Here is a 17560-nt window from a genome sequence, read left to right as displayed (position 1 = left end):
GGACACAATTTCTGGCCAGATTTTTCTAGTTTTATTGAAGCAAAAGTACATGATTGATAATGATATAAAATTCTGTTCCTAGAACAGAAATTTGATTGATAACGATAAAAAAATTTCCCTTCTTAGTGGTCAGTGGGAGGCGGGTGAGTAGCCGGCAAGTAGCAAGAGTGAGTAATGAGAAGAGTTTTTATTTTTCTCATTATAGAAAAAAAAAAAAAATTTACTCTCATTTTCATTCCAAATTCCAAACCTTATTTCTAGACAAAATTCGATTGATAACTAGGTTTGCTTGTTATTGGTTTGATGTTGAGGTTGACTGATATGTGACGAGCATACCAGGTTTGATTCCAATGATTTTTTTTTATTTGCTAGAAAATTTCACATTGTGTCATTTGCCAATGCGCAGGCCCCTGGCCTATCCCTATGGTCCTATTCCTCTCTCTCATGTCTATTCAGCATGCAATAATCCACGTTCACACCAGCTATATCACGTGAGATGACTGGCACTAAGTAAATAACCGCATCTATGGTTTCAACCAAAGTTAGTCGGAATGACTATATTTGCAAATCTTTAAAAAGTTTATGACTAAATTGACAAATGATCAAAAAATTTAAGATGAAATCGAGGCGATTGAAATGTTTATGACTGAATTGATAGATTATCAAAAGACTCAAGACTAAATTGGCATAATAAAAAAGTTTATGATTGAATTGATTCACTATGCAATAAATTCAAGATTTTTTTTTTGACAATTTTCTTGTAAGAAATGAATTGTGTCAATGGAGGCCCTTGATGTGATTCAAAGGACTCAGAATAAACACATTGACAAATCAAGAGGACAATGATGATGACAAACTACATTAGAGAGCATATAAAAATAATGTTGGATATTGTGAAATCTTCTCTTAATTATTTCCCTTTTTTTTTTTTACATTGGGCGGTGCCATCTCTAAATTATTGGGGGCATTGTATCTGACCTCGCATGCACCTCTCCCCCTCTCTTTCAATCAGATACATCTGTGGAGTTATCTTAGAAACCTACTTGTATCTTATACTCCCTTTTGCTTAGTCATTTTGGTAGCCTTCTCCAAGTCAACACAAATTTTCTCACCTTATATAGACTGGGTTGTTTCTCTCTTTATTTATTTATTTTTATTTATGGAATTGAATGGAATGTTACTTTCGACTTGAAAAAAAAAATGTTAATTACTTGATAAAGGGATAGGAACCTTTAGGTCTTAGTCGAACTTGGTGTATCCATAAGTAGTCAAGAACAATGATTTCTGCATGAACTGATGGTGGTGAATTGAAACAGCATAAGCACGTTTGTGTACTATTTGACCTAGTGGATGGGGCACCTGTAATCGAGATAAGGAAGAATAAAGTGGGCATCCTATACGGTCCATTAGATTTTACAACGTGGGAAACATGATGTGATCTTGTTCTCTTAATAGTGGGCACTACCGGCCAATTTGATTTCGCTCATCGATTGGATGAAAGAATTTGTGATGGCACGGGGTGCTGCGCGGGCCGCCCGCCACCTCAAGTGGGACGGGTTTCTTCCCCACAAGAAAAAGGCTGGTGGGAAAGTTTGCCGGGAACGAGGGTGGGACTCCGGCAAGGCGGGACGGCAGTGGTTATAGGCTTGCCCCGCCTCGTTCTCTTGCACGCTTTTATGCGTTTTGGGGATATGTTTTATGTGTTTTGCTAGTTTAGATAGATGATATATATATAAATAATATATCCAAGTATAGGTAATCATGTATTTTTTTTAACTTAGTTAAATCATAGAGATGGTAATTAATGCAAAGTGTTGAAATAGATAATCAATGTAACTCGTGATATTAAAATTATTCGTTTAAAATTTCAAGTTTGGATAATTAGAGCATATGTAATTTTGTCCATTTCATTAAACTTCACATTAATTCATACACTACGATAAACTAAACTACTCAAGGGTTAAAACGACATATTTCTAATATTAATTTATCTATTGTTAATTTTATGATGTGAGGAGTGACGATAACTTTGAAATTTGCAAGTCTTTTTTCTTTTTTTGGATTTATTGCTTTGATGTATGTAAATATAGAGATATGCTTATATCTCAAGAAATATATTTGGAGCTTTGAACCGACGGCCAGAGGAGGCTTCGCCAGACAACGTTGCCCCATGCAAGATGTCTCACCCTCGTCCCATCTCGTGCCCATCTCTAAATAAAATTGAGAATCAGGTATTGAATTGCCGAAGAGAATCAATCTAGAAAGAAATCATTTTATTTTCTCAATGATCAAGAAAAGATACGCAAAGTTGGTGCTATGATAAGTACTCATGGCTCGCAAGTTTATTTGCATTAGAGGCATTTTTTTAACTAGACGGTGTTGAAAAAAGTCGTCTTCTTTTTTCTTTTTCTTTTTTTGTTAGCATTTTGCTGGGATTGCAATGACTAGCCGGGCATTCACGATTTAGGCTGCTTGCGGAGTCCTCTCCAAACGCCTAAATTCCGCCGGTCCTAAATATGTCTCAAATTAAATATTTTATGGCGGGGCTCGAGTTTTTGTGGTTCAATCCAATTTGTGATCATGCTCTCTCTAAAAAGAAACAATATGTACTCTAATCCACTTTTAATTAATTGGCTGAGTTTTTTTTATTAAATTGTTCACATCGATTGCACCCTAAAGCATTTTCAGATCCCCACCAGATGAAAACTTGTCATTCCTTTTGAGCTCATTCATGGATTCCCTCGTGGTGACATCAGTCCGGAAGGAAACGTCTACCCGAAATAATTTCGATTGAAAAGTTAAAAAAATAACGGAGAAGCGATTGTTATGTCATTTTATCGCGTTTAAATAACATAATGTAAAAAAAAATGATGTAAAAGGATTATTCAAATAGTAAATGCATTTGTTCTTCCTCGATTAAGGTTGACCTGCATTAAAAATTCAGATTGCGAACGATAACTATTTTGTTTTTTTGCCAAAAATAGGTTTGCATAATTCTATCTCAATACAAGTTTTTGAACAGAAATTGAAAGTACAAAAATTTTTACTACTCATTATTTGTTTCAAATGGATATCTACGTCGGACCTATTTTTGGGAGTAACAAAATAAATTTGGCCAAAAATGGAATGATTGGCACCCGTGTTAACTCGACCGGTGCGGGACATGAAGATTGGACGGCACGACACCCCCGACATAAATGCAAGGTGAAATTCATTGTGGGGGGAGCTTCCGCGAAGGTCAAGAAGCTCCAGCGAGGACGACACGTGGCGCGTCCGGAGTCGCCGAGCAGCCAATCGCGCCGTCCGAGCCACGCGAATTCCCGGGTCGGACTCGACCCGAATCGGATCCGCACGGAAGCGCCGATGATGCCGATGGATAAACACGACGCCGAATCTGGCTGACGGGGAGCGACGCGCGCCTCCCGCGCGTGCGCCTCCGGCCCCGACCTCGAAACGCGGGCAGGCCGTTGTCGTTTTGCCCCGGCGACCCAGCGAATTCGCGAGAGATTTAAAATGGAATTTTAATTCGAGGATCAGCGGGACCACACTGGTGATACTCGCTTCTTCGCTCTAGAGATAGAGAGAGAGAGAGAGAGAGAGAGAGAGGAGGGAGCAACTCCGGCACGGCGGCGCCGGTCATGGAGCCGGAATCCGGGGTCCCGAATCGCCGCAACCCGTCCCAGGTTAGGGTTCCTCGCGGCGGCGGTTCGCGTGCTCTTTTTTGAATTCGAACGGCGACGGGGGGATGGGGTGATGTCGTGTCGTGTCGTGTTGTGTCGTGCTTGCTGCTGCTGCTGCTGCTTTGATCTCGTTGGGGATGACGCTGTCGCGTGAGAATTTTCGGATTGGTTTCTCGCCGGAAATGGCCTCGTTTCGTCTCGTGGTTCCCGGGGCTCTGTCTCGTTGAATCTGTGTGGTTCTGGCTCCGGGGAGCTTGGAGCTGCTCTGGGCGATTTGCGTTTCTGTGACTCTTTAAGCTGTGTATACGGTGTATAAAGTTTGTTCTTTTTTTTTCTTTTTTCCCCCGGAAGTTTGTTGTTCTGATAAGCGACGTGTGATGTGTCCGATGGGTAGTGATGTTGTAGGTTGTTGGGATGAGTACGCTGCAATGATCCGATCAGAGTTTTTTTTATGCAGATTGTTGATTGTGCGGTTTCTTGCTATTCTTTTGGTTTTAGATAAACACGGTTTGTTGGTTGTCTGATTGAAGTTTTTGATTCGAATCACCGGGTTTACGGTTTTCTTGGGATGCTGTTTGAGTTAAACACGGTTATTAACCGTTAGCTGTCCCTGACTTTACAGTAGAATTCATTGTTTTGTAGTCTTTCCGCATGTTATGTGAAAGCTCGGGGCCAGACTTTATGAATGTTTCTCTTTGAATTTCTATATGTTGACATTTTATGAAGTTCAGGCACTTGAGGATGCATCATGGTTGACTGGCTACTTGAATGCTTATATTAAGCGCGTGCGTGTGTTTGATTTGGTCATGGAACTTTGTTCATGAAGTGAACGGATGTGGGTGTATATGTCTGCTTTGTTTTTTGCTGGTTCCTTAGGATTTTCCTTCCTGTGAGTACAAAGAGATAACCATGGTACAATTTATGGGTATCTATATTTTGCTAATTCCCATCGTTCATTTGTCTCACATATGGCTGAAGCTTGAATTTTGTCTATGTGGCCTTGCAGCTTTGTTGGGTTAACCTATCAAGGACTTTGATATTAGCATACCAAAGCCTCGGTGTTGTGTATGGAGACCTGAGCACTTCGCCTCTTTATGTCTATACTAGCACATTTGTTGATAAGTTAGAGACACACCGTAGTGAAGATGCGATATTTGGTGCTTTCTCCCTGATCTTTTGGACTCTTACTTTGCTACCATTGCTCAAGTATATTTTCATCGTGCTCAATGCTGATGATAATGGCGAAGGTATAAGAATTTTACTGTTTCTCAATAGAGTACTAATATGGTTATGATCAGCACACTAAAGGATCTGATGCATGTCAGGTGGGACATTTGCTCTTTATTCACTGCTTTGTAGGCATGCAAAGTTTAGTTTACTTCCCAATCAACAAGCGGCTGACGAGGAGCTCTCAGCCTACAAATATGGACCCTCAGCATCTGTTGCAGCCCCTTCTCCGCTGAAAAGATTCTTAGAGAAGCACAAAAAGCTACGAACAGCTCTCCTTCTCGTCGTATTATTTGGTGCTTGCATGGTAATTGGGGATGGTGTCCTTACTCCAGCTATTTCAGGTAAGATACGCGGAATGTTATTATTAAATTGTTATAAATTAGGATTTAGCGGATGCTTTTACCCACATGTTAAGTTGGTTGTTGGATTGAGTACATTCAATCTACTGCCTTCTTGGTCTCATTTGGCTAGCGGTGACAATTGAAGCTTCTATAGGTGACTGTGGCACTTCTGTTCTCTTATGGCATCTATTTGGCTGCAGTTCTCTCAGCGGTATCAGGCTTAAAAGTCACAGAGAATAAGCTAACAGATGGTATGTGCATCTCTGTTCCCATATCCATGTGAACTAGAAATGTGATTCTCATATGTACTGTGATGGTTTACTATATGCAGATGAACTGCTCTTGATTGCATGTGTCATATTGGTGGGCCTGTTTGCATTACAGCATTTTGGCACTCATCGGGTAGCTTTTATGTTTGCTCCTATTGTTATCATCTGGTTGATATCCATTTTTATTATTGGCGTTTATAACACTATACACTGGAATCCAAGAATCATACAAGCCATCTCTCCATATTACATAATCAAGTTCTTCAGTGAGACTGGGAAGGATGGCTGGATTTCGCTTGGTGGTATCCTCCTCTCAATAACTGGTATGTTGGTGCCAGATTCCCATGATCTATTCGCTATAGTGCATGTACTATTCGTTTGACTTTTATTCTGGACATTTGTTGTTTAAGTGGTGCAAGAGATGTTAGTTGGTCCATTGTGAAAGGCTTGGACGCTGATTACTGTTTCTGATTCCCTACTTGTCTGCTAATTTTCTGAATTTCAATCTGTTCTGGGCAGGTACTGAGGCTATGTTTGCCGATCTTGGTCATTTTACTGCTTTGTCAATAAGGGTGAGATCTTCTTGCAGTTGCATTTGTTTGCTTCATGATCATATGCATGAAGAACTCTAATATGATGGGAATGCTGCACATAACCATTATCGATGATTCTAGTTCGTTCATGTAATAGATAGATTTGTGGGGAAAGGCAAATAAAATTTTCATCTGATGAAGAAAGTCAATGTCTTCTGGAAACAAATAGCCTAAAGGGTTGGAGTCCATTTATGTTTTCTATTCTTCATAGTGGATTCTAGGTGGAAAAGGGCTGAAACTTTCCTTGTTGTGCAATTATCCCAAAGTTCGGCTGATGCAACATAGCACTTGGTTGATCCTCCTTTTACATGAAATTAATCTCGTGTATTTTCTTGGTGAACTGTGCAGCTTGCATTTGCTTGTGTCATATACCCTTGTTTGGTAGTTCAATACATGGGTCAGGCTGCTTTCCTATCCAAAAATCTTGATTCCTTTCAGTACAGTTTCTACGACTCAATACCTGGTTAGCTTATTTTCTCCATAATGCCTGTCCAAGTTCTTTGTATGGATTTCATTTGGCATTTCCTCTGATGTTACTTTTTGTCCTTGCCCTGCAGACCGTGTGTTTTGGCCTGTATTTGTCATTGCCACTCTCGCGGCCATTGTGGGAAGTCAAGCAGTTATAACTGCCACATTTTCCATTGTCAAGCAATGCCATGCCCTTGGTTGCTTTCCAAGAGTGAAAGTAGTGCACACCTCAAAGCATATATATGGACAGATCTACATCCCAGAGATAAATTGGATCCTCATGATTCTCACCCTTGCTATTACAATTGGATTCCAAGACACCACTTTGATTGGAAATGCTTATGGTAAATTTCCTCCCTTTTCCCCTCTCTACACGAGTCCTTTGCTTTTTGGGTTGGGTAGATGCTAGATGCTTTAGGAAAATGAACTGTGGGGGTTTGCTTGCATCATAAACTGATCTAAGTGACATGGACGCAATAATTTTGGAAAAATTATCTATCATGCATTTTGCTAAAAATTGTCTAACATGAAGGAGACCTAGTGTGCTGGTAAGCTTTCCCATTGTTCCCAGGAAGTGACTAGGTCAAGTTGCGACGATAGGTTCTCTGCCATACCAAGATAGTCAAGTATGTTGTCTTCCAGCATTCTGTAGCACAAGGGCCTCACATTCTTCGATGCTTTTTCGTCTGTTAGACCTTCCTGCATAATCTATGCTCATATCTGTATCCACTCCCTAATTCTGTACCTAGAAAAGAGATCTCTAATCATCTTTAGGTGAAAGAGTTTGGTATATTGATTCTGAAGCTGTTATGATTTGTTTTCATCTCAATTATAATGAGCAGTTGTCGTTGGTTTTAATTATCCACTTCAATTTTGGTTTTCAGGACTTACGTGCATGACAGTTATGTTCATCACAACTTTTCTCATGGCACTTGTCATCGTGTTTGTCTGGCAAAAAAGCGTTGTAGTGGCTGCAGTTTTTCTTCTCTTCTTCTGGATCATCGAGGGTGTCTACTTGTCTGCGGCGTTTATGAAAGTGCCCCAGGGAGGATGGGTCCCTATTGTTCTCTCTTGTGTTTTCATGATTGTCATGTTTGTGTGGCATTATGGAACCCGCAAGAAGTACAATTACGACCTGCATAATAAAGTGTCATTAAAATGGTTGCTTGGCTTGGGCCCAAGCCTTGGTATTGTGCGTGTGCCAGGAATAGGCCTCATATACTCGGAACTGGCGACAGGAGTACCTGCAATCTTTTCCCATTTCGTAACAAATCTCCCCGCGTTCCATCAGGTGCTTGTATTTGTTTGTGTGAAATCAGTGCCGGTGCCGTACGTCTCACCTGAAGAACGCTTCCTGATTGGTCGTGTTTGTCCTAGACCTTATCGTATGTACAGATGCATTGTCAGATATGGGTATAAAGACATTCAACGCGATGATGGAGATTTTGAGAATCAGCTCATACAGAGCATTGCAGAATTCATTCAGATGGAAGCTGTAGAACCCCAATTCTCGAGCTCTGAGACTTCATCTCTGGACGGTAGGATGGCTGTTATAAGCACCAGGACTGTCCAATCAACTGCAAGCTTAATAGTATCTGAGGTAGAGGAATTTGATCTCTCCATCCAGAGCAGCAAATCATCGACGCTTCAAAGCTTGCGATCTGCATATGAGAGCGAGAACCCTCAGGTCAGGAGGCGTCAAGTGAGGTTTCAGTTACCACCAAATCCAGGGATGGACCCAGCTGTCAGGGCTGAATTGGTGGATCTGATCCAGGCAAAAGACGCAGGGGTTGCTTATATAATGGGTCATTCATATGTGAAGGCAAGGAGATCATCATCATTCTTGAAAAAGCTGGTGATTGACATTGGATATTCATTTCTCCGAAAAAATTGCAGAGGCCCTTCTGTTGCACTAAACATTCCTCACATCAGTCTTATTGAAGTTGGCATGATATATTATGTCTAGAGCCTCAAGGATGCTTATTTTCTCTGCTGGGACGCAAGATTCTCTTTCTGGTGGGGAGGGATTGATAGGCTCTGTTGACTGCCTTTGGGGAAGGGTATACATTAGACTGGAGGTTGGAGCTTTCGTTCTTTCTTTTTGGTCGCATAAGATGAGGGAGAGTTAAACTGTGACTTAAAGATACACTTAGTGGTTGGTAAAGAAGAGTGAATCCTGCTTGTTATATGGCATCAATCTTCAGTTTTCAGTTATTAGGTTTCTAGATGCAGGCCTTTTTAGGGGAGTATACTTGGGCTGCTTTCAGATTGTATAGCTGGACACAAAAAGTTTAAGCCTTCTCTTCATCTGGCTAATTGATTTCCTTTTATTATGTCTTATAGATTGATTTAAAGCAGGCAACTTGATATTAACATGTCCTACCCAATCCCTGGAAGCATTTGTATTGTTCTGTTCGCAAATCCTGGATTATACAAACAAAATGTGCTTATAAAAGGAAAAACTATGCATTCAGAAACCTGGTCGAGTTTTGAAATTCTTGATGGTGGGAACCGCTGGAGTCATACGGTGGTTCTGTTTCACGACAAGTGTTGTTATGCCCGAACGTGTAGCATGTATTTGGATGTTGCTGTGCCCTCCTTTTCAAACAAAATTCATCCTTTTGCTTGTGAAGAGACAGGTAATAGGTGAGTAGACCTATGCCTTAGCAGCATAACATGGTATTTCCTCTCCTCAGCACAAAATGTCTCCTGTAGGCGATTTTGTGCTGCTATGACCGGTGCTTCATTGGTGCTCTATAAAATCTTGGTTTTGGAAACCGGAGTGAAGCTTGAGTATATGCCGCAAAGTACTGATGACCCGTCCCTCGGTGCTAGCTCGAATCCATGAAAATTTTTAGGTGCTCTTTTAAAAATGGTCCATACATTCATTGCATTAGTTCTCTCTAGGTACTCAATTCTATCTATATTCTTAGACGGGCTTTCGCCGTAGCGGTAGAGGAAGCAGTTATGGAGTCTTTTAGCCGATTTGCAAACTACTTGCGGCAATTTTTTTTTTTTGTATTTCCTTTTGCTAGTCATTGTTGAGATCGACAAAGGTCACTCGCCATAAGTGAAGCTCGAGACACTCTTGCTAGATTTGTCAAATGTGTAGATCAGGTCGAGTCTAGGTCGAGTCATAAATGGTCCGACCCTAGTCTACCCATTTCACCCATTTACAATTCATTTATCGTAATGCAAAATTTTTCACCCATACCTAATCTGACTCAATCCCAACCCATACTTGACCCATTTAATTAAACTTAAGAAAGTTTATTTCTTATGATATATATATTTTAAAAATGGTATTACTAAAACACTTTCATGCAATACAAATTTGGTGATAATTTTTATAATTTTTATTAAATAAGCCTTCGTTTGTTTCTTAAATATTTTCCAAGAAGTATTTTTTAGGAAAATTACAATATTTTTTGGCTTTTGCCTCAACTCTGAAAATAAATTAGAAAGTATTTTTTTGTCATTTGGTATGGAAAATATGATTAAATTTTCCTCCTTAACTCCTTTTAATATTTTCTTTTTTAAATTATTTTTTAAAATCAAAATTATAATTATTTTTATTTTTTAAAGAATATAGTTTTTAATTATTTCTTTTTCTTTTTCTTCTTCTTTGGCTAATCGTTGGCCACAATGACGGCAGGTGACTGGCCACAAGGGGGCTCAAGCTTGCTTGATGCCGATGAGGTTGAGGCTCGTTAGATTGGCGAGGCTCGAGCCTTGTTAGTCATCGACGACCTCGAGCTCACCTAAGGCTAGTGAGTTCGAGCCTTGCCTGGCTAGTTGCCGCCATCACCATGCTGGCCACCGGCCAAGGAAGGATTAAGGAGGAAGAAGAAAGAAAAAAAAAAAAAAGAAAAGAAAAATGAAATTAAAAAAATAATTATAATTTCGATTTTTATAAAAAATATTTTGATAAAGTTAAAGACGGAAGGAGAGAGTGTAAGGCTTGGGTTGAAAATGGGTTCTAAGTCTAACCTATTTAAGACTTGTTTATTTTAAATTTTAAATTTTTAAACCCATTTAACTAGTCTCTTCAAAATGTAAATGGCCTCTATAAGTATATGACTCATTTATGATTTAAATGGGCCACATATAGATTTAAGACTCATTTTGACATCTCTAATCCTTGCTTTTGTGTTGCCACCTTGCCTTGTTGTGCCCTTTTTGTGGATCTTGAGACATGTACACGAATGCATCGCACACTTATACCTGCGCATCTACACATGCACACAAACACGTGCTAACCCTCGGGAAACATACCCTTTCCCGGCTGGATCTTAGAGAGATGAAGGCAAAGGACCCTCTTTTAACTCTCTTCCCCTACTTTCCCCTTCCCCTGTGAAGGTGAAGCCCTCTCTTTTTGAAACTTTCATTAGTTTCTGTCGGACTTCATTGGCTGTTCTTCAATTAGGTCCAATCGAATCGAATCAAAGTTCGATTCCATCGATCGGAAAATGTCCTACGCCTTACTTCTTCAGTCACATCATAAGCGAGGTACTCTTCTTTAATTCCCAATGGATTTTGGGTATGGGCCGCCAAGTGATGCCCAATCCTTAGGAAGCTGTGGGAACTTAAGAGTGGAGCAACATGGATCCATCAACTTGAATGTCACCAGGAGTTGCAAGTTGAATTTTTGATCTTGAGAACATCGACAGGCTAGCGGGACAACTGTCGAGGGATAAAAATGACTGTTGCTGCTCGATCTTGGCTCGCAACCGACTGCTAGTGTGTCCAAATATTGCAGCCTGCTTGTTCTAGGCTCACAACACGGCTGCACAGCTGGCTGGCCGGACGAGGAAGGTTGAGCTTGAGAGAAAGAAGCATTAAGAAAGATTGGACCGTTTGGCTCACAATTTTTTTTTTTTTTCATTTTTTTCGAAGTTTTTATCGGATAGCAAACAAACTATGCAAACCTGTCGCATTTTCTAGGTGTACAATATACAAATTTTGCACTAAGCCAAATACTCACAAAAGTAATCATATCTAAAGTTGTATTCCCCTCACCAAAAATAGGGGGGGGGGGGTGGTTTTCTTTTGCGGGATGTTATGGTATTTGGTGAAGGAAAAAGGGTCCAAGTAGCCCATTTTCAATATTTTGATCTCTGATCTGGGCATATGGGAAAGAAGAAAGTATACAAAATTGCCCTTGAGCTCGTTCTGTATTGCTTGTAAGTAATGGTTTCAATTTATTGTGAACTTATATCTTTTTTCTTTTTCTATATAAGAGAGAAATTTATTGCGATTCGTAAATGATAAATTATGAAGCTAAGTTGAATGAAACCAACATATTTATGCTCCTCCACATGCTATGGTAAATAAAGAAATGTTGCCGTATGGCAAAACCAGGGTGTCGAATTAACTAACTCTATCTATTCATATGTCACAAGTACACTTGGCTTATAGTGGTGGGCTCATGTCGTTAAGAACAGACCGACTTTATAAGTCTAATAAAAAGATAGGGCACGCTTTTAGCAAAAAAGAAAAAGAAAAGGTAGGGTGCGCGACATTAAATCAAAACCTTCTATTAAAGCTTCCACTATTTGATTTAATATCAATGAACCATCGTAACGGTGAGTTTTATCAAACAATGTTTTGTGCCCATCGTAACAGTTGAAAGTTGAAGAAGAAGAAGAAGAAGAAGAGTTTTTGATAATTGTGCATGCTTCCTCTCTTGGCACACTTGTCATACCATATTTCGGGATTAATTAAGGGATTTGATTTTCCTTATTATGGATAAGACATACTTTCAAAAATAGATTGCATTTGATCCCAATCAATACATTTAAGATTGAATAACCATGAATATCTTACCAAATCTTCGTGATCCAGTTACATGATATTGGCCTACGATTTCATGGCGACTCAACTACTTGTATGAGCGCGTTACATACCCTAGATGTGCTGACATTCTTAGGCCTCATCTATATGTAAAGCCCATGTAAAATTGAGCCATTTCACAAAGAAATTATAATGTCAAATGTCAATTAGTAATTGAAATTATTTACACTAGATCCATCCCTAACATAATTAATCACACTTTAAAATTATAAAAACCCTTAAGACTTAACTCTTTCTAGCATGAATTTTCACATTGTTGGGAAAAAAACGAAGTTGCCATAGCGTGCGTGTATCGTGATAACTTGGATCTTCCCATCAATGGTTTTGCACCCTAGAATACTTTTGATTAAGGTAAGAAGCTACTTCGAAATTAGACCCGAATCAATATGATTTGATAGGGTGTCTAACTAACGTAAATCGATTCTAGTGGGAGGTAAGTCTACTTATTAAGAAATCCCATTGCAATAGAGAAACAAATAAAAAAGCGGACCATGTTGCCAAATCCTACCATAAAAGCCTTATTTCTAATCGGAGTATATATCCCTTCAAACCATTTCAACGGTCAGACGATTTCCTAATGGATTAATATCATCTTCCTAACAAAAAAAAATAAAAATAAAAAATAAAATAACTACGAATTTTCATGTTACCTAAAGAGGAACAAGAAAAGGAAATATCCTTTACCAAAAAAAAAAAAAAAGAAAAGGAAATACCACAAAAGGGAAGAACAATTTTTGCTATTTCCAGTCAGGATAGCGGAACACTTGTCTCCTTGTCCACCTTTTACGTCACCTGGAAGCAGCAAAAAAGTGTACTCCAATCCACACCCACCACACCACCTTCTCCCTCCCTCTCTCTTCTCTCTCTCTCTCTGTCTCTGCTCGCGAACGTGACTGCAACTTCCACTCGCGGCCGCGATCCTGCAAGCTCGAAGGTCGGAGACGGCGGGAGAATGAGCTTCCAAGACGTCCAGAACGGCGCCCGGCCGGCCCCTTCCCGATCGCAGAGCCCCTCGCAATCGGTGGCCGCCGGGATCTTCCAGATCAACACCGCCGTCGCCGGATTCCGCCGCCTCGTCGACGGCATCGGCACCGCCAAGGACACCCCCGATCACCGCCAGAAACTGTGCGCCTCGCTCCACCCCCGTCCCCCTTCTCTCTCTGTGTGTCGAAGGCAATGCTCACCGGAGAGTTTTTCCGTCGCAGGCACAACGCGAGGCAGAGGATACTGCAGCTGGTGAAGGACACCTCGGCGAAGCTCAAGGCGCTGAGCGAATCCGATCACGACTCCGGAGTCAATGTACGATCGCTTCCGCTTCTTGAACTTTTCGATTCGCGAGCCGGCCTTTTTTCTCCCCCCTGGTGTTTGTTTTCGCTTCGTGATCCGGTGCGAATTTCGTCTCTCGTGAGGTTGTGGAGTTCGATTGAATCAATCCGTGTGCGTTTTCGCGTTTTCTCTTCAGCCGAGCAAGAAGATAGAAGATGCGAAGCTCGCGAGGGATTTCCAGACCACATTGCAGGAGTTCCAGAAAGTGCAGCAGCTCGCGGCGGAGCGCGAGTCGACTTATGCTCCCTCCGGCCCTCCTCCCTCCTCCGCGAAACCGTACGTCGTCTGTTGGGATTGTTGGGCTTGATTGATGGGGAAAAGATGATGGCTTGTTCGTTTCCTTTTTTCTTCGTCGCTTTTCTCGGATTCCGTGGGTTTATGTTTTGACTTATTGGGTTTTGTCGACTGCTTTTCGTGAAACAGTTCCGGGTCTGATGAGGAAGTGGCTTCTAGAATGGACCAAGAGTACCAACCTTTTCTTATGGGTCAGAGGAGGTAGGCAATTCGACATTCTGCCAAATTACTTTAATGTTGATTAGCTGAGGTTGGTGTAGGTTTGGAACGCCATTTCCATTGAGTCTTGTTTGATAGCTTGTTCCACGTTGGGCATTACATGCAGTGCACATTATATTCTTCGGCAATCTTTCGAGTAGTAGTATTCATGCTTGGAGTGATCAATGCAATCTGCCCTCTGTAATCTATGTTACTTGCAAAGTGTGTCTGTTCTGTTGTCTGCTCAATGCAACAGAGCCTTGGAAGCTCAATGTGGTCATTTTTCGGCTTTTATTCTGGCATCTCATTGGCTGAACATGATTAAACTTCATTCTAATGAAATGGAAGACAAAAGTCGAGTGTTTTAAAACCATGTCTATGATAAAATAATATCAGTACTTCTATTTCAGGCAGGAGGTGGTGCTTTTAGACAATGAAATTTCTTTCAATGAGGCTATGATTGATGAAAGAGACCAAGGTATAAGAGAAGTAGAGGACCAAATTGGACAAGCGAATGAAATATTCAGGGACCTTGCTGTTTTAGTTCATGAGCAGGGCGTGGTAATTGGTAAGATGCCAAAATAACTTGAAGCTATCTGGTTTCCTGTGCTAAATTTCTCCTGGCTCTGTTGATGTTTTTACTTTGGTTTTTATATGATCACATCTTTCAACATTACAGATGATATTCAATCAAACATCGAGAATTCCTCAGCTGCGACAAAACAAGCGAAAGTTCAACTGGTTAAAGCTTCTAAAAGTACGAAATCCAGAGCCTCATGGGTAAGTATCTAGCTCGACTATCAGATCATGTTTTTCCTTCATTTACCATTGACGATATGGATAGCTGAATATCAGAAAACATTGTTTGAACTGTCTAAAATAAAAGGCCACAAGAAATTGTCAATTGTAGTTTAAGTTAAATTCATTGTGGTTGTTATGTCCTTTGCTTTAAGAAAGGATATGTAGTATTAACATTGAATGCAGCTGAGGATGCCACAGCTGTTACTGCTACCTGTAGGCCAGTTACTTGGCTTACCATGATGGCAAAGGCATCGCGCTGCGAATTCATTTGTGTCATATGAAGGTCATTTACAAGGACGCTAGTTCTTGTGCTTCCTTTTTTTTTTGGAGAAGAATAGTTAGAAAAGAATCTGATTGCAAAGAAATGATAAAGTCATTCGATTAATTTGGAATTATGAATGTTCAGTTGTCCCTAGTATCTCAGAACACCTAGTTCTTATGGTTACATTATCTGCTACTGTCTAGTTATCCTTAAACAAGTTCTGGAAAATTCTGTGCGAGAGCCCTTTGGGAGAAAACTCTTGGGTACCAAATAATTTGCTTAATCTAAGAGGTGATCTCATGCTCTTCATGAAATGAAGGCAAAGGCTGCCCGAGCCCAAGTTTGCTGGGCATCTTAGGAACCGAGTCTTTGGTCTCTCAGGCACTGTAAATCTTTACCCCTTAACCTCAACCTAATTGTTGATCCCTTTCGGCATATGACTTGTCAACTTAGGCTTTCTACATAGCTGGAAAGACACCTCTTGACTAGAAGCCTATTGAAGAAAGAATTGGGTTCAGGCTTATTAGGTGAGCTCACCTATATAGGAGAAGGATGATACATTAGAAGAAGTCATGCATTAACTAACCCTTGTATTTATCATCACAATTTTTTATCACCACCTCTTGCAACTTGAGCTTAGTCTTTGGAGCCACATGTGTAATTAGTATCCAATAGAAACAGAAGGTAGAGGATGTGGCTTGAGGACCAATAAGTCTATTCGTTTTTAGATATTTTTCACGGATGCAGTGGTTCCACATGATCATAGAATAATTTTTGACTCTTAATATCCTTTGTTGAGTTCTGAGAATGTTACATGGTGACTCTTTGAGTAGGAGGTGTAATATCTCCTCTGAAAGGTTTGGGCTGTTTCTTCTATAGTTTACTTAAAGCGTTTTCTTAAAATTTTCTGTATATTACTGATTTTTTTCTTTGTTATTTTGGCAGTGTTGGTGGTTGTTGGGAATCTTTGTGGTGGCTGTGATCGTCTTCGTCCTTGTCCTCATCCTCTAGCTTTGCGAGTATATTAGGCCGTCGGGGTGACACTGCTAAATTATTTCTTCTCGATTGGTACAAGTTTTGATGGTCTCCATATCATAGATGAGTTTAGCGTGCATAAGCGTGAAACAGTGTTGTTGTGCTTTTCTCTTTATTGATCCTTTTGGTTTTTCATTCGGTTTTGGCTGGGTTTTCTTGATTCTCTCCTTTTTTTTTTTTTTGCCCCTGGAACGTTGTTGTAACTGATCAGATGCTGTTCTCCTAAATGGTGTGCTTTGGATGGAAAATACATATGGTCCTTTCCTTTTGGCTATTCAATAGACTTAAACTATATCTATATGAGGTCGATTACTGTGTTGTTCTCTCTGAGTGGAAGTATGTTTTGGTATGTTCCATACACAAGGAAGGGCTCTGGAACTTACAGCCGGGAAAGTGTGTTCTCCTCAAAAATTAAATTTGAGGGTAGCGTGTGTACGTGTGGGGGTGCGTGTGAGTGAGTGAGAGAGAGCTCTTTATTGTGGTCCAGGCTAATTAAAAAGGCACACAAGGACGAATATCCATCATTGGGAGGCTTCTCCTCTCTGCTTAACCAAGGAGAGTTATTGCTACCATGAGATGTCAGAGCAACTTGTCGCTCTTGCTGGATAGTTTCTGTTGGCATTATGGATTCCCATTAAATCAGGGTGAAAAATCTCTGTGGGGGTGCAATGAAAATCCCCGGGTTATAGAGAAATGGCAAGCCTCCTTAGCTTTGAGTTAATCGTCGCAAACTGGACAAGGAGGGACGAAACAAAGTAGTCGAGGTTCCTTTTGTCCTTGAGACGTGCATTGGTTGATACTTAAATATGATCGACGGTTAGGCCTTGTAACCAAATAATAGAAATTTATGAACGGATCGAGATCTTCGCAAAAGTTGACTTTTTATCCTGGGAAACATTTCCTCGAAGTTGCATTACAGGAGAAGAATGGAGCACATTCTCCTTTACTATGTACATATCAACCTGTGGTATGAATATAAATTGGGTTGCAAATACCATTCCTTTTACCCTTGCAAATCAGGAAAAATGAATATTAGCGGTGCCATAATTTTTGTAAACACTTGCTACTAAGTGTCATTACTTTTATAAAAAAGGTTCACTTGAGTGGCCTTGATGATTTCCTTTGTTGAAAAATCCGACACGGTGTTCATTTAATAGGAAATTATCTGACGTGACTTGCTGAGGAAATGATATCATTAAGATCATATAGA

The 17560-nt window shown here is 40.3% G+C and overlaps 2 protein-coding genes across 2 annotated transcripts; both read left to right on the top strand.

Annotated features, from left to right (window-relative positions):
* The first annotated feature begins 3541 nt into the window (after positions 1 to 3541).
* LOC104453517 (potassium transporter 4) lies at positions 3542 to 8921 on the top strand. The gene is made up of 9 exons (XM_010068090.3): positions 3542 to 3683; positions 4687 to 4927; positions 5006 to 5251; positions 5452 to 5502; positions 5583 to 5843; positions 6040 to 6092; positions 6462 to 6576; positions 6671 to 6925; positions 7466 to 8921. Exons 1-9 carry the CDS (start codon positions 3639 to 3641, stop codon positions 8545 to 8547), a joined length of 2349 nt encoding a protein of 782 aa, XP_010066392.1. The 5' UTR covers positions 3542 to 3638; the 3' UTR covers positions 8548 to 8921.
* Positions 8922 to 13265: 4344 nt separating this feature from the next.
* Positions 13266 to 16631, top strand: LOC104453516 (syntaxin-22). The gene is made up of 7 exons (XM_010068089.3): positions 13266 to 13559; positions 13640 to 13733; positions 13897 to 14036; positions 14184 to 14255; positions 14663 to 14820; positions 14932 to 15032; positions 16261 to 16631. The coding sequence occupies exons 1-7, from the start codon at positions 13387 to 13389 to the stop codon at positions 16324 to 16326; spliced, it is 804 nt and encodes a 267-aa protein (XP_010066391.1). The 5' UTR covers positions 13266 to 13386; the 3' UTR covers positions 16327 to 16631.
* Positions 16632 to 17560: the final 929 nt, after the last annotated feature.

The sequence above is a fragment of the Eucalyptus grandis genome, chromosome 7 (genome assembly GCF_016545825.1).
Source record: "Eucalyptus grandis isolate ANBG69807.140 chromosome 7, ASM1654582v1, whole genome shotgun sequence".
NCBI classification, from domain to species: Eukaryota; Viridiplantae; Streptophyta; class Magnoliopsida; order Myrtales; family Myrtaceae; genus Eucalyptus; species Eucalyptus grandis.
Note: the sequence above shows the minus strand (reverse complement) of the source record. Positions and strands in the feature narration are given on the sequence as shown.

Excerpts from the sequence above, each read along its gene's own strand:
- LOC104453516 (XM_010068089.3), top strand. The coding sequence starts at position 13,387 with ATGAGCTTCCAAGACGTCCAGAACGGCGCCCGGCCGGCCCCTTCCCGA. Across the intron at positions 13,734-13,896 it reads ATCACGACTCCGGAGTCAAT|CCGAGCAAGAAGATAGAAGA; the intron begins GTACGATCGCTT and ends TTTTCTCTTCAG. Across the intron at positions 15,033-16,260 it reads CGAAATCCAGAGCCTCATGG|TGTTGGTGGTTGTTGGGAAT; the intron begins GTAAGTATCTAG and ends TTATTTTGGCAG.
- LOC104453517 (XM_010068090.3), top strand. The coding sequence starts at position 3,639 with ATGGAGCCGGAATCCGGGGTCCCGAATCGCCGCAACCCGTCCCAG. Across the intron at positions 6,093-6,461 it reads TTACTGCTTTGTCAATAAGG|CTTGCATTTGCTTGTGTCAT; the intron begins GTGAGATCTTCT and ends TGAACTGTGCAG. Across the intron at positions 6,577-6,670 it reads TTTCTACGACTCAATACCTG|ACCGTGTGTTTTGGCCTGTA; the intron begins GTTAGCTTATTT and ends CTTGCCCTGCAG.